The sequence below is a fragment of the Euprymna scolopes genome, chromosome 15 (assembly GCF_053919585.1).
Source record: "Euprymna scolopes isolate OS-2025 chromosome 15, ASM5391958v1, whole genome shotgun sequence".
NCBI classification, from domain to species: domain Eukaryota; kingdom Metazoa; phylum Mollusca; class Cephalopoda; order Sepiida; family Sepiolidae; genus Euprymna; species Euprymna scolopes.
This window is the reverse complement of record NC_136496.1, coordinates 53,579,433-53,605,440: the sequence shown is the minus strand read 5'-3', so window position 1 is coordinate 53,605,440 and position 26,008 is coordinate 53,579,433. Positions and strand designations below refer to the sequence as shown.

Below are 26,008 nucleotides of genomic sequence, written 5' to 3'. Positions count from 1 at the left end.
GAGAGATGAGGTTTAACAAAACCCTAACCCTAACCCTTCTCCACATAGAGATATGATGCTTAACAAAACCCTTACTCTAACCCTAACCCTACTCCACATAGCGAGATGAGCCTTAGTAAACCCTAACCCTTACCCTAACATTACTCTGCATAAGAGAGATGAGGCTAAATAAAACACTAACCGTAACCCTAATCCTAAACCTACTACAAATAGAGAGATGAGGTTTAACAAACCCTTAGCCTAACCCTAATTCTACTCCCATAAGAGAGATGACTTTTAACAAAACCCTAACCCTAACTCTTATCCTAACACTTCTCCACATACAGAGATGAGACTTAACAAAACCCTAACCCTAACCCTAACCCTAATCCTAACCCTACTTCATATACAGAGATGAGACTTAAGAAATCCCTAACTCTTACTCTAACCCTACTCTACATAGGGAGATGAGGCTTAAAATACCCTAATCCTAACCCTGAACCTACTCCACATAGAGAGATGAGGCTAAACAAAATCCTAACCCTAACCCTTCTCTATATAGAGAGATGAGGTTTAACAAAACCCTAACCCTAACCCTTTTCTACATAGAGAGATGATGCTTAACAAAACCACACATAGGGAGATAAGGCTTCAGAAAACTCTAACTCTAACCCTAACTCCTACCCTAACCTTACTCCAAATAGAGAGATTAGGCTTTACAAATCCTTACCCTAACCCTAACCCTACACATAGGGAGATAAGGCTTCAGAAAACTCTAACTCTAACCCTAATTCCTACCCTAACCTTACTCCAAATAGAGAGATTAGGCTTTACAAATCCTTACCCTAACCCTAACCCTACACATAGGGAGATAAGGCTTCAGAAAACTCTAACTCTAACCCTAACTCCTACCCTAACCTTACTCCAAATAGAGAGATTAGGCTTTACAAATCCTTACCCTAACCCTAACCCTACACATAGGGAGATAAGGCTTCAGAAAACTCTAACTCTAACCCTAACTCCTACCCTAACCTTACTCCAAATAGAGAGATTAGGCTTTACAAATCCTTACCCTAACCCTAACCCTACACATAGGGAGATAAGGCTTAACAAAACCCTAACCCTTACCCTAACCATACTCCACATAGAGAGATGAGGCTTAACAGAACCCTAACTGTAACTCTAAACCTATTCCACATAGAGATGAGGCTTAACAAAACCTTAACCCTTACCCTAACCCTACTCCACATAGTGAGATTAGGTTAACAAAACCCTAACCCTAACCTCAACCCTATGGAAATAGAGAAATGAGGCTTAACAAAACCTTAACCCTTACACTAACCCTACTCCACATAGGGAGATGAGGCTTAAACAACCATTACCCTTACCCAAACCTTACTCCACATAGAGAGACGAGGCTTAACAAAACCCTAACCCTTACCCTTACCCTACTCCACATAGAGAGATATGGCTTAACAAAAATGGAGTATCGAAAAAGCCTATCCACTTCATCAGTTCCTCTGCCATAAAAAGCTAATTACATCTTTCTCGCTACCGGTTATTACGAACTTTCACCCAACTGCATGTACACGTAGCTCTACATCTCTGAACTTTTTATGAATAATTATATAATTCCGTTCTTTTCCATTAATTTGAAAATATAGAAATTTCTAGTTCTAATCTTGATTATACATATTTGCATATAAAGACTGCTACAATTTTTGTGTAGTTTGAATTTATTTCATAATTTTGTCTCTAGACAAATTGAATAATTAAGAAATCCACGATAAAGTAATCCATCATTTCACTATTTGGATGCTGGTCTAGGTTAAAATGCCTACGACTCAAGGTCATATAAACAATCGATTGTTTTCATAAAGTTTATTAACTCAAGTGGATCATAGTTTGACTTAATAATCATTTATTTTGTTTATTCGATGCAACTTTTCTCTTGAAAAAAGAAATTTATATGAAACCCTGTAAAGATACAAGTTTATCGTATGAAAATATTTCCATTTTAGCGCTCGGTTTAGTTGCTGCAACGTTTAAGAATGACTACAAGAGAGGCAAAGTCATTGGTTACGCTTTTGGCGGGCTTTCCATCGGAATTATTGGTGAGTAAAGATGTTTGCTTAATCCTATCTAAACACAAAGTGAATACTTAACACTTCAAAAAAATTGTGAGGAGCACGAATTGTATAATGGATACTGACACGGACTATGGGATCCCTTAACATATCCAGTCAGGGCCAGTTCATTGATCTACAATATCAAATATCGAATAATCTCAATTCGTTATGCGAAAATTAGTAGCTTCTATTTGAAAATTAGTAGCTTCTATTTGGAAATAAATATCTTCTATTTGAAAATAAGTAGCTTCTATTTGAAAATTAATAGCTTCTATTTGAAAATTAATAAGCTTTTATTTGAAAATTAATAGCTTCTATTTGGAAATTAATAGCTTCTATTTGAAAATTAATAAGCTTTTATTTAAAAATTAATAGCTTCTATTTGAAAATTAATAGCTTCTATTTGAAAATTAATAGCTTCTATTTGGAAATTAATAGCTTCTATTTGAAAATTAATAGCTTCTATTTGAAAATTAATAGCTTCTATTTAAAATTAGTAGCTTCTATTTAAAAATTAGTAGCTTCTATTTAAAATTAGTAGCTTCTATTTGAAAATTAGTAGCTTCTATTTAAAAATTAATAGCTTCTATTTAAAAATTAATAGCTTCTATTTAAAATTAGTAGCTTCTATTTAAAGTTAATAGCTTTTATTTGAAAATTAATAGCTTTTATTTGAAAATTAGTAGCTTCTATTTGAAATTAATAGCTTCTATTTAAAATTAGTAGCTTCTATTTGAAAATTAGTAGCTTCCATTTGAAAATTAGCTTTTTTTGAAAATTAGTAGCTTCTGTTTGAAAATTAGTAGCTTCTATTTGAAAATTAGCTTTTTTTGAAAATTAGTAGCTTCTATTTTAAAATTAGTAGCTTCTATTTAAAATTAGCTTTTTTTGAAAATTAGTAGCTTCTATTTGAAAATTAGTAGCTTCCATTTGAAAATTAGCTTTTTTTGAAAATTAGTAGTATCTGTTTGAAAATTAGTAGCTTCTATTTAAAATTAGTAGCTTCTATTTGAAAATTAGTAGCTTCTGTTTGAAAATTAGTAGCTTCTGTTTGAAAATTAGTAGCTTCTATTTAAAATTAGTAGCTTCTATTTGAAAATTAGTAGCTTCCATTTGAAAATTAGCTTTTTTTGAAAATTAGTAGCTTCTGTTTGAAAATTAGTAGCTTCTATTTAAAATTAGTAGCTTCTATTTGAAAATTAGTAGCTTCTGTTTGAAAATTAGTAGCTTCTGTTTGAAAATTAGTAGCTTCTATTTAAAATTAGTAGCTTCTATTTGAAAATTAGTAGCTTCCATTTGAAAATTAGCTTTTTTTGAAAATTAGTAGCTTCTGTTTGAAAATTAGTAGCTTCTATTTGAAAATTAGCTTTTTTTGAAAATTAGTAGCTTCTATTTGAAAATTAGTAGCTTCCATTTGAAAATTAGCTTTTTTTGAAAATTAGTAGCTTCTGTTTGAAAATTAGTAGCTTCTATTTGAAAATTAGCTTTTTTTGAAAATTAGTAGCTTCTATTTGAAAATTAGTAGCTTCTATTTGAAAATTAGCTTTTTTTGAAAATTAGTAGCTTCTATTTGAAAATTAGTAGCTTCCATTTGAAAATTAGCTTTTTTGAAAATTAGTAGCTTCTGTTTGAAAATTAGTAGCTTCTATTTGAAAATTAGCTTTTTTTGAAAATTAGTAGCTTCTGTTTAAAATTAGTAGCTTCTATTTGAAATTAATAGCTTCTATTTAAAATTAGTAGCTTCTGTTTGAAAATTAGTAGCTTCTGTTTGAAAATTAATAGCTTCTATTTAAAATAAGTAGCTTCTATTTAAAATTAGTAGCTTCTATTTGAAAATTAGTAGCTTCCATTTGAAAATTAGCTTTTTTTGAAAATTAGTAGCTTCTGTTTGAAAATTAGTAGCTTCTATTTGAAAATTAGCTTTTTTTGAAAATTAGTAGCTTCTATTTGAAAATTAGTAGCTTCCATTTGAAAATTAGCTTTTTTTGAAAATTAGTAGCTTCTGTTTGAAAATTAGTAACTTCTATTTGAAAATTAGCTTTTTTTGAAAATTAGTAGCTTCTATTTGAAAATTAGTAGCTTCTATTTGAAAATTAGCTTTTTTTGAAAATTAGTAGCTTCTATTTGAAAATTAGTAGCTTCCATTTGAAAATTAGCTTTTTTTGAAAATTAGTAGCTTCTGTTTGAAAATTAGTAGCTTCTATTTGAAAATTAGCTTTTTTTGAAAATTAGTAGCTTCTGTTTAAAATTAGTAGCTTCTATTTGAAATTAATAGCTTCTATTTAAAATTAGTAGCTTCTGTTTGAAAATTAGTAGCTTCTGTTTGAAAATTAATAGCTTCTATTTAAAATTAGTAGCTTCTATTTGAAAATTAGTAGCTTCCATTTGAAAATTAGCTTTTTTTGAAAATTAGTAGCTTCTGTTTGAAAATTAGTAGCTTCTATTTGAAAATTAGCTTTTTTTGAAAATTAGTAGCTTCTATTTGAAAATTAGTAGCTTCTATTTAAAATTAGCTTTTTTTGAAAATTAGTAGCTTCTATTTGAAAATTAGTAGCTTCCATTTGAAAATTAGCTTTTTTTGAAAATTAGTAGCTTCTGTTTGAAAATTAGTAGCTTCTATTTGAAAATTAGCTTTTTTTGAAAATTAGTAGCTTCTATTTGAAAATTAGTAGCTTCTATTTGAAAATTAGCTTTTTTTGAAAATTAGTAGCTTCTGTTTGAAAATTAGTAGCTTCCATTTGAAAATTAGCTTTTTTTGAAAATTAGTAGCTTCTATTTTAAAATTAGTAGCTTCTATTTGAAAATTAGCTTTTTTTGAAAATTAGTAGCTTCTATTTGAAAATTAGTAGCTTCCATTTGAAAATTAGCTTTTTTTGAAAATTAGTAGCTTCTGTTTGAAAATTAGTAGCTTCTATTTGAAAATTAGCTTTTTTTGAAAATTAGTAGCTTCTGTTTAAAATTAGTAGCTTCTATTTGAAATTAATAGCTTCTATTTAAAATTAGTAGCTTCTGTTTGAAAATTAGTAGCTTCTATTTGAAAATTAGCTTTTTTTGAAAATTAGTAGCTTCTATTTGAAAATTAGTAGCTTCTATTTGAGTAAATCTTTTGCAATGAGTTGTTTCAAATGAGTATAATGCTTTGACTAATAACATCTAAATGGATTGATATGCCGTAAAACATATAAATCGAACCGATTAATTAATAGGTTTATGCCTTGTTATTAAATGATCCGAAAAGGGTTAATATGCCATATAACACATAAAAGTTTGATATGCCGTAAAGCAGGCTAATTAACATTTACAAATGCCGCATAACAGAAAGTCACAAGCACATAAAAAGCTAATGTTCTGTATCACAGACTAACTCAATTTCAAAATAGTAAATATACCATACTAGCAACACCTGTGTACCGCGTTTACCGGTGGAATTATCCCCCCCCCACACACACACACCACCTTTATAAAAACAATTAAACTACAGTTGTTAGTGGAAGCCACTGCCGACCCAGTAAAATAGAGGGCACTGGCGCCAGTGAGCAAAATGAATGTATCTTGCCGAAGTAACAAGGTCAGTATAAACCCCATCTTAACATGGGGATTTGATTATGTGCTGTGATGATTCTGTGCTTTCACTTAACGTGTTTGCGAACCTGAACAATGTTTTCCATTGTCTTTAAATTTTTCCTTTTAAATTTGTTGCAATTTTTATCGGCGATTATCATCAAGTACAGGCTTAATTTTCAGATTAAACAAGACATTTAGAGTAGTATTTTTAATGGCTGTAATAGCCGGTGATCAATTTGTAATAATAATATTCTAATAAATGGAACACTCACTTATTTAGTCACAATGCTGCCCCTAGCCGTCAAATGTTTCTATTTTCTGGTGGTAAGGTGTATATAATTTTTTCCAAGGTATTTTGTTAATGTGAAAGCTAAGCATGTAATCTGTGATAAGCGCCGAAAAATTAAAAAGAAATAATGTAAATGCTAGTGGCAACATTAACAACAGGAATGAGCAAAAAGTCACTATTTTGTACAGTAGTATAATGTTATAATTCCAAATATAAGCCTGTATAAGTGCTGATATTTGCTGAGATAATTTACGAATAAGTAAAAAATATTACAAAATTAAATGGTATGGGCAACATTGTTCAAGACCACCAATCCTGTTGTTTTTTTAAAGTTATTTTGCAATGTGAAAGTGCTGTTTTTTTTTTAAACGTTTTCAAAGGATAAACGTATCCCTTAGGTGACCCTAATTGGGTTGCCATACTGTACTAAATATTTGTAGGTAAATCTTTCAGAAACAAAAAAGCAAAGAAAGAGTGTTTGTGTAAACATGAAAACATTGATTTATTTTACACGTCGTTATAGTTATATTTTGTGTGCTTGTGTAGATTGGTGATGTTTTAAACTGACGCATTTCATATATATTTATACATTTTAGAGTTTAGTTTCCAAATAATCGTTTGCTTTTTATTACGATTTGTATAGAAAAAATTTATTCTAATAAAAGAAATATGAAAAAAAATTACGGAATTTTATCAAAAGTAATATGTTGCGGAAATAAAATAGTTGGCCCAAAATAAGTTCGTTTTATTTCGTTTATGAAAATTTCATATTTTTTGTTTTGGCATAAGAATATAAAGAACTCAAATATTTGGGAGCTAACCTTTTCAATTTCGTCCGCAATATTTATTAAAAGAAATATGTTGCGGAACTGTAAGTGTTAGCAAAAAATAACTTCGTATCGTCCAATGAGTTTCCGTTTTTATTCAGCATAAATAATAAAAAAGCAAATATTTGGGAGTTAAGCTTTTCAATTTTTTCCTGGGTAAATAACAAGTCATTATAGTTATATTTTATGCTTTTGTAGGTATGTGATCTTTTGAACCGACACATTTCATATATATTTATACATTGAAGAGCTTAGTTTCCAAACAATCGCGTGTTTTTATTACAATTTCTTCCGAAAAAAAAGTAAATAAATAAAAATTTCATTGTTTTGACGAAGACGGCGTTGTTGTCGTCGAGGACGTCGACAGCGACGAAGAAGATTCTTATAGTGAATAGCATGTTTTAAACTTTGTAAAAGAAAGCTAGTATACGGGTTATTTAACGTTAGTTTAATGATTTTCTCTCTCTTGCTCTTGTAATTTTTTATCTTACATGCTTGAAATGACCTATGCATTAAAAAAACTTGACTTCGGGTGTAATCAGATGTCTCCTAGTGACGCCATATTTTAATCTTAATAAGCGTTCGTTCGTTAATTCGAATAAATTGATTCTGGAATATAAGAATTTTCAGAGCTCAGCAAATCAGAATGGACTGGCTTTGGCGGGGGGAGCCTTTATTATTTATGAATTCGGAAATTGGAAAGATTATGTTATGTCTATGTATCTATGAGCCAGTTACGATCAGTGTAAGCACAGAATCTGTGGAACATGTAGAATTCGTACCGATGACAATTCATAATGGTAGTAGTGGGAAGACTAAATATTTAGAGAGAAAAATAGGGACTCCTTCATCTGAAAATGTTGCAATTGTGATATGTTGCTCGTAGGATGCAATATAGCATTTTATTATCACGACTGAATGTGACCAAAATGGTGTTCGTAAGCTATTAGTGGCTATTAGCCTAGATGTATTGAATTTGTAGATGGAATCTGTTGTTGCAAACCTACAGTATTTTGGTCCAGAGGGGAATTTCTGCGGTCATTTTTTCTATATATGGAGATGAGAGAAAATAACTCTTTAAAAGGTAGACATGTCTGTAAAACGACACACCAATCTGAGTATAAGTTTCTCTTATTTCGTTACTGTGATGGTCTACCCAATATTGAGATAAAGCTTGCAAAAAAATTTCCAAGATTGCAAATAAATCTATTTTATTCTGTCCAAAACCCATCATCAAAGTAAAGGGGATATTTTGTACGTAAACTTATACGTACAAAATCACATATCGGAATTTATAAGATATTTCTGGATTCATTTGTGGTTATCTCCCTTGTTCCTTAAGTATCACAAGGATTGACCAAAAGATCAGTCAGTCACTGATTTCTTAGGCTCACATCAGTCATCCCATATAAATATTCCTGCTTCCTTCCTAGTTATCTAGCACCATGGAGTCGGTTTGACTACATTGGAACAAAAGACAATATAAAGCTGTCGCACACACTTATTTTAGACGTCTGTTAACTGCATTGTAACAAAACCCACAGAATCTATCCACGATGAAATGAAAACGAACTGTTGATTATACTATAATATATAAATTATGCTATAATATATAAATTATACTATAATATATAAATTATACTATAATATGTGTATGCTTTAGCATACACATATTATAGTATAATTTAGAGAAGCAGTTCACGTTGAAAAAAAAAACTGAACATTATAAAGTGTTATGACTATGAATTTGCCACAATAAAAACAGAACAGTGGTGTAAGTCAAGACGTGTATTAATAAAAGACACACAACAAGTTATTAAAAAAAGGAGTGTTTTACGTTCCACCGAGCACGCGAGGTAAATTCCGGAACGAGAGCTCTTTCTCGGGAACGTTAAGAGTTTCGGTATATATGGACGGTAGTTGAGTCCATTGAGAGGGTGGTTCCTCCACAACACCCCCTCCCATACTGATTTTTCCAGGTGCGAAATCAGTATTTTTTTTCATTTGAGTCTGTACACTTTCTTTTTCTTCCAAGGCGTCTTCATTCTGGCATGATTTGTGGAGGTTTTATGTCCAAAATGTCATATTCTCACCTGGTTGCCTCTACGCCTTCCTGTGGTAGTTCTGCTTGATCTTCGGGGGCGCGTTTCTTTATTTGGTTCAGGTGTCTTTTATGTTCGAATTTTGGGCCCTCAATGATGTATGTAACATTGCCGATTCTTTGTGAGATCGTGCCGTTCCTAAAAGGAGACGTTGTTCTTGAAATGTTTAAAATAGACTTTATCGCCGAGGTTAAATTGTTTTGCTGGCATGGTAAAGGTTCTGTGTTGCATTGCGTGTTTGGATAGCAGTTTATCAAAAACTGATTTGATTTTTTGCCAAAACATAATTTCCGCTGGGGATCAGGCATCTGATATGCTAGTATTTTTCGTGATTCTGTAAACTTGGAGAAATTTTTTGAGGGCCTTTTGTGCTGCTATCCTGGTCGTCCAAGTATCATGGTCAACAGTGACGAGATTTGGCTTTTTCGTGGAGCAGATCCCCGTTGATCGCGTTAGTCTTCGATTCGCGACCAGGTGTTCACCGGTTCTTCTCGAGTTAGGGTTGATATAAAGTCGCCTCGCCGGTCTGTCGTATGCTAAAAGAAAAATTCACAATGCACAAAAACAACTCAGTCCTTCTAGTCTACTAATTAATTTTCAGGAAAAATGATATACATACATATAAATATATATAATTGTCTTTACAATTATCAATAATGTCCGACTTCACTAAATCTATATTTAGATTTCATTTCTCTCTTTTGATATAGCGGTGATGTTGGCGTGGAGAGAGAGGGGTGTGGCGACTCTCTACAAGTTGCTCTCGCTTTTACCGACTTCGGCTTCTGCCTAACTCTGTCTCAAACTCTGTCTCAACTGTCAGTTTTCGACTGTGCGCTCTATTAAATATTTAGGGATGGAGTGAAATTGAAGTTATTCGCTGGATAAATCATACCCAAAAACGTCACCTCAGGTTGGAGTTCCCTCCATGAGTGCACCTGTGGATCTGCAAACGCTTCTTATGACCTAATGGGGTCACCACCGTGATTCCCAGGTTGAAGCACTGCACTTGAATTATAAACATAATTTCTCCAGAACCCTGAGTCATTACTTGTTTTGGAGTACAAGCTTCAAAAATGACATTGTTTGTCGATTCTCGTAAAAATCAAAGTCACAAATCCTAATCTTTTCTCTCAGCAGGGTTTTTCGCTGTCACCCGGGCACACTAATGATAAATAAAAGAATATAAAATAAAACATACCGGTTTTCTCCAGTACTCTGGGAGTGTCAGTCTCCTCTAGTGGGAAGCTCAACTACTCGCTGGGACGGTCACGTCACACTTTTCTGTTGGTGTACCGTATGCCTTCTTTAACACCCTTTTTAGCATGTCAACTGAGCGTTCGGCCTGTCTGTTGCGTCTAGAATGGTACTGGGGAGTCGTGATTTGCTTGACTTGGTATGTTTCACAGAATTCCCTGAACTCTGCCGAGGTGAACTAGGTAGAGTTGTCGCTGACCCAAAGCGATCAAACAACTATAATAAAAATTCGTAGTCGTTGCTATGTTCGGTTTTCTGCACCTCAGGACATCTGACCATTTTGAGTAGCTGTCTACTAGCAGGTCCTCTACTAGTCCTGTGTAGTCTATGTGGATCCGAGACCACGGTTATTCAGCTTAAGGCCAGGGTTTTATTCAGCTTTAAGCCAGGGTTTATGCATTATAGGGAGTGTCTTTGCAATTAAAGCACGGCTTTTGCACGTTTTCACCATGTTGGTAATGTCTTGGTCCATAGATGGCCAGTAATGAATCTTCTCATAAGGCTTTCCATCTGGTTTGTTCCTGGATGACCCATGTAGAAAACCCTTGAGTATGCTTTCGTGAGTTTTCTCTGTGGCCATTGTTATGGAAACATTGGTTTATTAAATTTCATGAGTTTTCAAATCCTTCTGTCGCCAGTGTTATGAGAGCACTGGTTTATTGCTGTTGGACTGGTAAGGCATTAGGGTTTCAGCGTGAGTGCGTTTCTCGAATCCTTCTGTCGCCAGTGTTATGAATCTGAATAAAAACAGAACAACGGAGTAAGACAAGTAATAAAAGACAAATAAGGGGTTACAGAATGAAAAGAGTGTTTTGCGTTCCACCGAGCATGCGCGGTTAACCACGGAACTAGAGCCCTTCCCCGGGATCGTTAAGAGTTCAGATATATATGGAAGGTGGTTGAGTCCATTGATAGAGTTGTTCCCCCACAATATAAAGCAATTAAATGGTTACAATCAGTTTACTCTTAAGGCCAGGCTTGGAAACTTGACTTGCACGTCTCATGAGATCTTGCTATTTTTATAGGAAAACGGCTGATTCATTCATTTAGGTTTTATATAACAAAAAAAGATGAATTTATGATTATTTCTATGTTTAATTATTTCTTTTTCTTCTTATTTCAGCTGGCCCTGTTTATGGGAGTATTTTATTCGAATTTGTCAATCCGGCATTTCCATTCGAACTGCTTGCTGGGATCATGGCCTTCACATTAAGTATGTTGATGTATTCTAATGGTATCAAAGAATTCATTGTATGTCCGCAGACTTTTAATGCTTATCACGCAACTTTACACCTAATTATTTGCTGCTGGGAGTAATCTAATAATAATCCAAAAGAAGCATTTATGCATGCAAATCAAACATTTATAGTAACGAATGGCCGAAATAACCTATAATTTCTCATCTCTCCTGAACACTCGCCCAGTTTAATAAATAGGCATACAGTATATAATAAAGATTGAAATAAATGATGCTTCCATTCGGAAATGTGTCAGGTAAAAAACGAATGGGAAAAAACGAGTCTCGAGAAAACGCCAATAAAAAAGGCATGAAAACTCTGTCTCAACTCTACAATAAAGAGCTCAACAATAAAGAACGCGTGAGAAGATAAGACTGTGATATTGAAAAGATAAATGACATTATCACTTCTAGTTTAATATTCTTAGATTGTGTTAGTATTAAGGAGAGGTGGATAATTTTACAAGATTGGCATTTTCTGTAACTAAAACAAATCTAAATTTCATAAATAAATGTTTGAGATATCCCAGTTTGTAAGCGCTTATAAAAATGAAAGAATATCATGTTGGTTTCTTCGTTAGCACAGCTGATGGTACTTTTATGCCTGTAAATATTTTTTTTAGATGGGGTCACCACTTATCAAGGCCTGGAGGCCACTCAGGGATAAGGGTTATTGTGTGTACAGTAATCAATGAGATAGTATTGTAGTAATCATTAGTATTGGAGATTTGATAGAGTGTCTTACTTAAGGGGGTGGTTTGTCGGGAATTTGTTTATGTTGGATTTGAAGATATCCAAGTTGTAGTCAGGTGGGAAACAGGCGAACGGAAGAGAGTTCCACAATCGTGCACTTCTGAGAAAGAAGCTCTGCTCATGGAATCTACGTTTAGATTTAGGCACAGATAAAGAGTGGGGAAAATTATTGACAGTAGTTTCAGCCAGACGGGTGTTTCTCGTGAAAGATTGGCGAGGGGGGACGAGAGATTGGAGATCAAACGAACACTTGCCATGGAAATAACGATAAAACAAAGACAGGCTCGCGACGTCTCTTATGTGGGAGACAGGTTGCAGGGAAGAGAAAAGTGCATCCCTCACTAAGCCACGAAGTCTATTTTGTACTCTGTCAAGGCAGGATAGGCTGTTTTTAGCAGCTCCTGCCCAGATGTGGCAGCAGTACTCCATCCTTGGACGTACTTGGCTTTTATACAGATAGAGAATTGCATCAGTAGTGAGATATCTTCTGGAGCGGTAGAAGGATCCCACCATTTTCCAAGCGTCCCTGGCAACAGATTTGATGTACGTGTTCCATTTCAGATCAGGAGTAAAGGTCAAACCCAGAAGCTTGTCAAAACATGGAGCCTCCCCAAGACGAGAGCCATACATTTCAATTGATGCTAGATGAGGATCAGAGCGTTGATGATGTAAAGTTAGGAGCTTGGTTTTAGATGCATTAAAAGGTAACCACCCACCTCTTCCCCATTGTACCACGTGCTCAAGATCAGAGGAGAGAGAATTAGAGAGAACTTTGTCATTTACGGCCTTTGATGTGTTGCCATAGATAGTCGTGTCATCAGCATAGATGTCAACGAATGATTTAAGTATGTGTTTTGGGAGATCATTGATGTAGATCAGGAAGAAAGTTGGGCCCAGGATGGACCCCTGAGGGACTCCAGCATTAATACTGTGGGCCTCTGATTTCTGTATATCAACCACTACTCTTATGAACCTATCAGAGAGAAATTATTTAATGATTGAGAAAACATTTCCAGTAATACCGTAGCTGGAAATCTTGTGAAGTAGGCCCTTATGCCATACCTTGTTCGTTTCTTATGCGTGAAGATATAAATCATGGACGATGTACTGCTATCTCATTGGTTATTCAACTATAATCATTATATCGACGTATATGAAGCCATTTTTGAGCGCATTGTTTTGTTATATGCAAATAATCTCTGTGATGTGAGATTTCTACAAACTATGATTTAAGCTGAACAATGAAGCGATTTGAAGGATAGTTGAAAGTGTTCGTTTTCGAATACGTTACTACCTGCCCGTTTCACAAACGAAGATTCGTAAGATATTAAAACTAAGCAGGTAGAATGAACAAAGAGAGAGAGGAACAGGGGAGAGTATATAGATGGATAAAAATATCTAAAATAAGAAATGGTTCAATAATGTTTTGCATAAAAACATTGAAATATCAAATTGAGAGATGAATTAAATTTCCAAATTATTAAAGCGTATAAACATACATAAAATGAAATTGCCATTTTATTATTAAAAAAACTAAAGAAACAGAAAACGAGCGAGAAGAAATATTGATCAGAGGAAATTTTTTAACATTCTAAATAATAATACTGCGTATTCAACTAATATAGTAATAATAATAACAAACGGATTATTTCTTATCTATTTTTATAGCAGTAGTTTACGTTGGTTAAAATAATATTAACCACATAATTTCCATGCGAAGTTAGATTTAAAAAAGGAATTGGTCATTAGAAGTTAGATTATATATTAAGTTGACGTGTTCATGGGGTTACTTTACAGATAGGAAATGACACGTAACGACAAAAATCTTTCTTTTGTTACGTAACTGTAAACAGAGCAGATGTGTTTTAGATTTTCGGGTTATCAAACTTGGAAACCTAATTGATTTTAATATATCAGTGCAGAATTAAAACTAACGCTTTTATGGGATATATTGTTCTCAGTCTGTCAGTCATGATCAGATAAAATGTTAATTTTATGTTACCTTAATTATTATCGGCTAGTAAGAATTGAATTTTCAATCTTCCCCTAGAAGACTATAACTTAAAACTGGTTGTTGTATATGTCCAACTAAAAGAAAATCTGGTATGAATTTGTGATACTTTTAGCCTAATAATATATGTATGTGCACCTGTATTACTATATATATATATATACATATATATATATATATATATATATATACATATATATATATACATAGATAGATAGAGAGAGAGAGAGAAACAGAGACAGAGAGAGAAAGAAAGAGAGAGAGGAGGAGAAGTATAATTACATTCCAACATCCAAATATTGCAGCATGTTAAAATTTCAGTACATTTTTTTACAAATCCGTTTTGTTTTGCCGAAACAAACAGTTATAATTATGCCACTACCGCCTCTTTTCATGCATATACTCTTCAGAAAACTAAGAATTTTTTTTAATTATATAAAAAGAACTGCATAGCAATATAATGCTGCAAGAAGAAAAAGATTTACAAAAGATTCAACATATGAACAAAGATGTCTGCCGGAACAAACACACGATGTTAAATCTAAGGTAGCGAAATTAAATACTCCAAACAGCGTTGCAAAACTGTTATTACTGCTAAACTATAATAGCAACTTATATATATATATATATATATATATATATATATATATATATATATATATATATATATATATATATAAGTGACCGTGTCTGCATGTCTCTGTCTGTCAGTCTTATGAACGGTGTCTACCAAACTCCCCTGTCAATTTTGGGTCTACAGTCTTGAAACTTGATATATAGAAAATATAAACCTGTAGAAAAAATAGTTTTAGCTGCTAAAGGATGCAAATTTTTTTTTTTAATGGAGCTTGCAAGCGTAAGTAAACTAAAGCGCTCTTCTATGCAAGCGCAAATATCCATTTATAGTCATTTTTTAAAACTTTTTTGTGTATATGGACGTGGCTTCGATTCTAGTTGATGGCTCCCATGTTATATTTTTTAACTTTTGAAATTACTATTATATATTGCGTACGACATAATCATCAATAGAGTAGTAGCTCTATATTAATAAATATAAAATTTTCATATATTAACATATATTTAAGCGTCTTATGGGCAATGCCGGGCGGCATATATATATATATATATATATATATATATATATATATATATATATATATATATATATATATAGAGAGAGAGAGAGAGAGAGAGAGAGAGAGAGAGAGAGAGAGAGAAAGAGAGAAACATGTATATATATATATACATATATATATATATATATATATATATATATATATATATATATATATATATATAGTAATAAGAGCAAATGGTTAATAAAACATGTTAAAAAACACTTTGAAAAAGAGTTAAAAACATTTAATTTGAAAAGGAAACACTTAATAAGTGGATAGTCCTTAATCCGGGGAGTTTCGAAGAAATACTTTCCTTCTCATCAGAGGGTAAAAATTAGCAAAATGCGGGATCGGATTTTGCATACAAAAGTATTTGATGAAACTGCAAGTAAGTCAAAGATCTTACTTGATAACAAAAAGTGAAGCAGAGGAAATATGGTGAAGAAAAAGCTGATTTCACGTGAATAATATGCTTTAGTTTTACCACCGTGGATCATTTTGGTAAATTTAATTGTAATTTCTATTTTATATATATATATATATATATATATATATATATATATATATATATATATATATATATATATATTATATATTTCGAAGATAAAAATAGCGAATTTAATGAGATTTATATAATGGTGACAATATAAAAATTTATATTCAAATAAATATTATTTTAATGTCGTTACACAATTAAAATCATGTTTCGGTCTAATTGGTTATAACGATGACTAACCAACTCTCATCATGCGATAGAAAAAGTTTTCATCTTTGCTCCAAAAAAACATTCTCAAATAAAAACGAAACAACAATCGTACAAAACATTGGAGGTGAGCAAGTCACGTATTTCAACTATGAAGAAGATAAAGAGGAGACGTCACCCGATTTCCCTTCAGATTAAAAGGTTTGATAAATTCAGACAATTGAGGTCAATTGATCGTTTTTAAGAGAAAATGGATGCGGTTGTATTTAACTTATCATTTTTATTTTTATTAATTTGGTTATTTATTTTTCTGTACAAGACATCGTTAAAATATTTAATACGCTACATTTTATTTTACTGTATTTAAACTAACTTTGTTTTTCATTGGTTGAAAAATCTAAATTTAAACGCTAATTAGCAAAAGTTATAGAGGTTTAAAAATTAGATCGGAACCACATATTAAAGAGGAGTAGATATTAATTTCAACCTTAACTGTAAATTGTTAAAATAAACTTATTTGTTCAAGGTGGTGAGAGGTTAATAATATGATACAGGAGGTTAATAATATGATACAGGAGGTTAATACAGAAATATTGTTTTAAATAGTAAAAGTAACAAGTAGATATATAAATGAAAAAATATTTTTAAATAATTGAGAGATAATAAATAATGAAATAAATAAAATAAAACATAAAATAAAGATAAAATAAATACAAACAATAATATATATATATGTATATATCAGAAAATCAATTAAAAGTAGATAAGTAATTTATAAAAAAAAGAAACATTATGAAAAATAGTTATAAAATAGAGAGATAAGTGTCGATTTCTGTAGTAAAAACGAAAAAGACGTACTATATTAGTATAGAACATAAAACTTGCAGTGTAACAAATTAATGTAAGAGATGAAAATAGAAAAATTAACAATAAGGTAAAGTAAATAATAAGATAAGAATAAAAATAAAAATGATGATAATATAAATAAAGTATTAAGCAATGATTAAACATTAAGGAGCTACAAAGAAGCTCGGCACGTATATATTTAATGTGAAATTTAATGTTAGATGGATGTAATTATAAAACAGGTCGAGAACTATATTGATATTTCATAATAGTAATATTAATAATAGACGAAGCGGAAGTACAAATTACCGACAGTAAGCATGGGTGTAACTTTTAAAATCTAGTAAAGTATAAATATACAATGTGTAGATAGACGTTGTATATTTATACTTTACTAGATTTTATGACAGAGATAAGCTCCTAAAAACATGAAACATCAATATGTTGCAGGCATTACAAATCATGACACTGTCTTGGCAATTTGTATGCCCTTTCCAATTCAAGATATTAATATCAAATATTTATGTCTTTATCTTTTTGTTTTTTCTAAAAATTCTTTATATTTTAAAAGTTTACAATTTTCCTTTATTTTTCTTTATTTTTGTTTACCTTAAGTTTAAAGTCATAATCACATCAGGTAAACTCTTCTCTGAAAATCTATTTCTTTGTTCAAAAGAAAGGGATAATCTCGAAGCATTAAACACCATATAAAGAGGCTTTTTAATAAAAGAAAAATCAAATTCCGGCTAGACAAATCCGAAATCAAAGATATATTCAGTTCCTTGTGCACTATTTTTCCCAGAGCCAGAGCAAGGTTAAAATTTGTATGTAAATTTGTATAAACATGCAACTCAATAAACATGCAACCAAATAAACATAAAACCTAATAAACATGCAACCTAATAAACATGCAATTCAATAAATATTTGACACAATAAACAGAAAACACAGTAAACATACAACTCAAACAACATACAATCAAATAAACATGCAACACAATAAACATGCTACGAAATAAACATGCAACACAATAAACATGACATACAATAAATATTTGACACAACAAACGTAAAACACAATAAACATGTAGCACAATAAACATGCAACCCAATAAACATGCAACCAAAGAAACATGCAACACAATAAACATGCAACCCAATAAACATGCAACACAAAAAACATGCAACACAATAAACATGCAACACAACAAAACTACAACCGAAAAAAAATTCAACACAATAAACGTGCAACATAATAAACATACAACTAAATAAACATATAACCTAATACACGTGCAACACAATAAGTATGGAAGCCAATAAACATGCATCACAATAAAGATACAGCACAATAAACATGCAACACAATAAACATGCAACACAATAAACATGCAACACAATAAAAATACAACCAAATAAACATTCAACCAAATAAATATGCAACACAGTAAACATGCAACCCATTAAACATGGAACATAATAAACATGCAACCAAATAAACATGCAACACAATAAGCAGGCGACCAAATAAACATGCAACACAACAAACATGCTACACAATAAACATAATACCAAATAAAGATGCAACACAATAAACATGCAACACAATAAACATACAACACAATTAATATACAACCCAATAACCATGCAACCCAATAAACATACAACCAAATAAACATTCAACCACATAAACATACAAACCAAATAGACATGCAACCAAAGAAACATGCAACCAAATAAACCTGCAGCACAATAAACATGCAACATAATAAACATTCAACACAATAAACCTTAGACACAATAAACATGCAACACAAAAAACATGAAACCAAATAAACATGCAACCAAATAAACATGCAACACAATAAACATGCAACACAAAAACATGCAACACAATAAACGTGCAACACAATAAACGTGCAACACAATAATCGTGCAACACAATAAACATTTAGCACAATAAACATGCAACACAATAAACATGTAGCACAATAAACATGTAACACAAAAAACGTGCAACCAAATAAACATGCAACAAAATAAACATGCAATAAAACAAACATGCATTACAATAAACATGCAATAAAATAAACATGCAACACAATAAATATAAAACACAATATATATTCAACCCAATCAACATGCACTCAATAAATATAATAATCAATAAATATTTGACAAAATGAACATAAACACAATAAAAATGCAACACGCAACACATCAAAACTACAACTCAATAACTATACATCCCAATAAACATGCAACTCAATAAACATACAAGCAAATAAACATGAAACACAATAAACATAAAACCAAACAAACTTGCAACTCAATAAACATGCAACACAATAAATATGCAATAAAATAAGCATTCAACCAAATAAACATGCAAAAAAATAAACAGGCAACACAATAAACATGCAAAAAAACATGCAACACAATAAACATGCACCCCAATACATACGCAACTAAATAAACATGCAACACAATAAACATGTAACCCAATTAACATACAACCAAAAAAAATACACACCAATAAACATAAAACTCAATAAACATACAACCTAATACACGAGCAACACAATAAACATGCAACTCAATAAACATACAACTGAATAAACATGCAACTGAACAAAAATGCCACCAAATAAACATGCGACACAATAAACATGTCCACAATAAAAATGCAGCACAATAAACATGCAACACAATAAACATACAACACAATAAACATGCAACACAATAAATATACAATACAATAAACATAGAACCTAATAAACGTGCAACACAATCAACATGCAACCCAATAAACATACAACTGAATAAACATGCAACTGAAAAAACATCCAACCAAATAAACATGCAACACAATAAACATGCAACCAAATAAACATGCAACACAACAAACATGTAAGACAATAAACAGACAACCCAATAAACATGCAACGCAATAAATATACAACCAAATACACATGCAAATCAATAAACATGCAACACAATAAACGTGCAACACAATAAACATGCAACCCAATAAACATGCAACCCAATAAATATGCAAACCAATAAACATGCAACACAATAAACATGCAATACAATAAATATAAAACCAAATAAACATGCAAATCAATAAACATGCAACACAATAAACGTGCAACACAATAAACATGCAACACAATAAACATGCAACCCCACAAACATACAACACAATAAACATGCAATAAAATAAACGTGCAACACAATACACATGCAACATACTAAACATTCAACCCAATAAACAGGCAACCAAATAAACATGCAAAACAATAATGATGCAACACAATAAACATGCAACCCAATAAAGATTCAATAAAATAAACATGCAACCAAATAAACATGCAACACAATAAACATGCAACACAATAAACATGCAACACAATAAACATGCAATACAATAAACATGCAACAAAACAAACATGCAACCAAATAAACATGCAGTCAAATAAACATGCATCCAAATAAACATGAAACAAAATAAACATGCAACACAATAAACATACAACCAAATAAACATGCAACACAATAAACATGCACCCAAGTAACATGCAACACAATAAACATACTACCAAATAAACATTAAATCCAATAAACATGCAACCAAATAAACATTCAACCCAATAAACATGCACACAAATAAACATGCATACAAATAAACATGTAACACAATAAACATGCAACAAAATAAACATGCAACACAACAAACATCCAACCAAATAAACATGCAACACAGCAAACATGCAACACAATACTCATTCAACCAAATAAACATGCAACACAATACACATGCAACCAAATAAACATGCAACCAAATAACCATGCAACAAAATAAACATGCAACCCGATAAACATGCAACACAATAAACAGACAACACAAAAAACATGCAACCCAATAAACATGCAACACAATAAAAATGCAACACAATAAACATGCAACCCAATAAACATGCAACGAAACAAACATGCATACAAATAAATATGCAACAAAATAAACATGCAACACAATAAAACATGCAACACAATAAACATGCAACCAAATTAACATGCAACACAATAAACACACGACCAAATAAACATGCAACACAAAAAACCATGCAACAGAATAAACATGCAACACAATACACCTACAACCAAATAAACATTCAACCCAATAAACATGCAACCAAATAACCATGCAACACAATAAACATGCTACTAAATAAACATGCAACACAATAAGCATACAACCAAATAAACATGCAACACAATAACAATGAAACACAATAAACATACAACCAAATAAACATGAAACCCAAAAAATAGGCAATACAATTAACATGCAGCACAATAAACATACAACTCAATTAATATACGACCGAATATACATGCCATCAAATAAACATGCAACAAATAAACTTGCACCACAATAAACATACAACCACATAAACATGCAACACAATAAACATGCAACAAAACAAACATGCAACACAGCAAACATGCAACAAAATAAACATACAACTCAATTAATATACAACTGAATAAACATACAACTAAATTAATATACAATCCAATAAACATGCAACCAAATAAACATGCAACCAAATAAACATGCAACCAAATAAACATGCAACACAATAAACGTACGACTCAATAAACATGCAACAAAATAAACATACGACACAATAAACATGCCACACAATAAAGATACAACCAAATAAACATACAACCAAAAAAACATGTAATCAAATAAACATGCGAAACACTAAACATGCAACACAATTAATATGCAACACAATAAACGTGCAACCAAATAAACATGCAACACAATAAACATACAACCAAATAAACACGCAACCCAATAAACATGTAATCAAATACACATGCAAAACACGAGACATGCAACACAATAAAAATGCAACGGAATAAATGTGCAACCTAACAAACATGAAACAAATTAAACATGCAACACAATAAACATACAACCAAATTAACATGCAACACAGTAATCATTCAACACAATAAACATGCAACCTAATAAACATGCAACACAAAAAACATGCAACACAATAAACATGCAACACAACAAAACTACAACCGAAAAAAATTCAACACAATAAACGTGCAACATAATAAACATACAACTACATAAACATATAACCTAATACACGTGCAACACACTAAGTATGGAACCCAATAAACATGCATCACAATAAAGATACAGCACAATAAACATGCAACACAATAAACATGCAACACAATAAAAATACAACCAAATAAACATTCAACCAAATAAATATGCAACAAAGTAAACATGCAACCCAATAAACATGCAACATAATAAACATGCAACCAAATAAACATGAAACACAACAAACATGCTACACAATAAACATAATAGCAAATAAAGATGCAACACAATAAACATGCAACACAATAAACATACAACACAATAAACAAGCAACAAAATAAACATACAACTCAATTAATATACAACCCAATTATCATGCAACCCAATAAACATACAACCAAATAAACATTCAACCACATAAACATACAAACCAAATAGACATGCAACCAAAGAAACATGCAACCAAATAAACCTGCAACACAATAAACATGCAACATAATAAACATTCAACATAATAAACCTTCAACACAATAAACATAAAACACAAAAAACATGAAACCAAATAAGCATGTAACCAAATAAACATGCAACACAATAAACATGCAACACAAAAACATGCAACACAATAAACATGCAACACAATGAACATGCAACCAAAATAAACATGCAACACAATAAACACGCAACACAATAAGCATGCAACACAATAAACACTCAACACAATACACATTAAACCACATAAACATGCAACCAAATAAACATGCAACACAATAAACATGCAACACAATACACATTCAACACAATAAACATGCAACACAATAAACATACAACACAATAACTATATAACCAAATAAACATGACACCCAATAAACATACAACACACTAAACATGCAACACAACAAACATGCAACCAAATAAACATGCAATAAAATAAACATGCAACACAATAAACTTGTAATACAATACACATGCAACACAATAAACATGCAAGACAATAAACATGTAACACAATAAACATGCAACACAATCTACATACAACCTAATAAACGTGCAACACCATAAACATGCAACCCAATAAACATACAACTGAATAAACATGCAACTGAATAAACATTCAATCAAATAAACATGCAACACAATAATCGTGTCACCAATTAAAATGCAACACAATAAACATGCAACCCAATAAAAATGCCACACAATAAACATACAACCTAATAAACGTGCAACACAATAAACATGCAACACAATAAACATGCAACACAATACACATAATACTGAAAAAACATTCAACTTAATAAACATGCAACCCAATACACATGCAGCACAATAAACATGCAACTCAACAGGCATGCAACTCAATAAACATGCAAGACAATAAACAGGCAACTCAATAAACATGCACCGCAATAAATATGCAACCAAATAAACATGCAACTCCATAAACATGCAACACAATAAACGTGCAACACAATAAACATGCAACACAATAAACATGCAATACAATAAACGTGCAACATGATAAAAATGCAACCTAATAAACATGCAACCAAATAAACATGCAACACAATAAACATGTAACTCAATAAACATGCAACACAAAAAACATGCAACTAAACAAACATACAACCTAATACACGTGCAACACAATTAATATGGAACCCAATAAACATGTCCAAAAAAATGCAACACAATAAACATACAACACAATAAACATGCAACTCAATAAACATGCAACACAATAAACATGCAACCCAATAAATATGCAATACAATAAGCATGCAACACAATAAAAATACCACCTAATTCACGTGCAAAACAATAAACATGCAACCCAATAAACATGCAACACTAAACATAGAACCAAATAAACATGCAACACAATAAAAATACAACCTACTAAACATGCAACCAAATAAACATGCAACACAATAAACATGCAACACAATAAACATGCAACCAAATAAACATGCAACACAATAAACATGCAACCAAAAAAACATACAACCAAATAAACATGCAACACAATAAAGGTGCACCACAATAAAAATACAACCAAATAAACATGCAACCCAATAAGCATGTCACCAATTAAAATGAAACACAATAAAAATGCAACCCAATAAACATGCAACACAATAAACGTGCAACACAATAAACATGCAACACAATAAACATGCAACACAATAAACAGGCAACCCAATAAACATGCAATACAATAAACGTGCAACATAATAAAAAGCAACCTAACAAACATGCAATAAATTAAACATGCAACACAATAAACATTCAACTAAACAAACATACAACCTAATACACGTGCAGAACAAAAAACACGGAACCCAATAAACATGCAACACAATAAAAATACAACAAAATAAACATGCAACCAAATAAACATTCAACACAATAAACATGCAACACAATAAACATGCAACACAATAAACATATAACCAAATAAACATGACACCCAATAAACATACAACACAATAAACATGCAACACAATAAACATGCAACACAATAAACATGCAACACAATAAATGTACAACTAAATAAAGAGGCAACACAACAAACATGTAACCCAATAAACATGCAACTAAATAAACATACATCTTAATTAATATACAACCGAATAAACGTGCAACCCAATAAACATACAACCAATTAAACATACAACCAAATAAACATGCAACACAATAAACATGCAACCAAATAAACATGCAACTCAATAAACATGCAACAAAATAAACAGTCAACTCAATAAATATACAACACAATAAACATGCAACCAATAATAATACAACTAAATAAACATACAGTTAATAATCATACAACCAATAAGGTTGCGTAAACGAAATTACAATGTCTGACCAAAGCTCTTCTGGATTCAGACCCCAGTAAGGATAACATCTTCGCTCAACACTTCCCTAAATGCCAGTAATAAAGTTATCAATCCTCGCCCTACGACCAACACTAATTTCAAGTGGTGAGTTCTCCTGGACTCACGCTTAGTAATAGGAAAGTAATTGGTTGCTTTTACTGGACGCCAAAAGTCAACGGTGAACAAAAATAAAGGCATCTTTATTCTTTTCGTAGGGCGGCATATCATTTAGACGAGTTGAAATTGTTTAATAAAATATTTTATAAACAGTTTTAGCTGCTAAATAAAACATTTTATAAACAGTTTAATTCTGTTAAATTCTACTGCTATTCTACTATTATTTATTTGTTTTTTGCTTACAATTTTTCGATTGTTAACTATTTTGCATTTTTAAAAATATTTTGTAGCCATAATCTTAAAACAATATTTTTTCTGAATTTCAGTTCTCCAACTCGCAACAATGAAAATGGAAGATTCGCCGAGGGTAAGTATTTGTGAAATTTATCTCATTCATGGTTCGTGCAACGTAGAGATGTTGATTACATTTTACTCAGTTTTTAATTTCAACAATTCTTTATGAAGTAAACATAATTATAAACATATCTTATTGTAATGAAGGCTATGAGTTTGTTTGCAATCGTAAATCTTCCACATCCTATATACGTCACAATGCTCACTAATATATAACTTATTGATCATTATTTAATCTCAAGGTTTACAAAATAAAATGGTGTTGTATGTTAATTGGGTTTTATTAGGTACGTGAAAATGAATGCCGATGATCAAAATATATAAACATTTTGACCCACTCCCTTTAATTCAAAATTCACCAAAAATCAGGAAATTAAGCAATTTTAATGATATTTTCAGTATTTATGGAATAATGATCACGAAGAGAAGATGGTTCTAGAGAACTCTCAGTGATGAGTAAGCGACATTTGAAGATTGTTTTCCTTTTCTTTGAAAAGTGCGTACATTTTTATGCTCCTTTTTTGTTTGTGACGAGTATGCGGTCAAACCAAATTTTTGAAAGGAAAGAATCCTGCAACAACGTGAAGTGTTAGCGATACTGAAAGTTTGTTGTTGTTGCTAGGAAAAACGAAAATAACAAATAAAGCCTTTGGAGACTGAGTATTCCGAGGTCGCCATTTTAGTTAATAATGAACAACGAA

At 31.4% G+C, this 26,008-nt stretch overlaps 1 protein-coding gene across 1 annotated transcript in view; it reads left to right on the top strand.

Moving 5' to 3' along the window:
• LOC145294236 (chromaffin granule amine transporter-like) overlaps positions 1 to 26,008 on the top strand; it is a 213,123-nt gene that overhangs the window by 127,419 nt on the left and 59,696 nt on the right. The window contains exons 6-8 of the mRNA XM_080141341.1: positions 2,001 to 2,093; positions 11,271 to 11,360; positions 25,280 to 25,320. Of these exons, the coding sequence (XP_079997467.1) occupies positions 2,001 to 2,093; positions 11,271 to 11,360; positions 25,280 to 25,320 (224 nt within the window). The remainder of the gene's footprint in view (positions 1 to 2,000; positions 2,094 to 11,270; positions 11,361 to 25,279; positions 25,321 to 26,008) is intronic.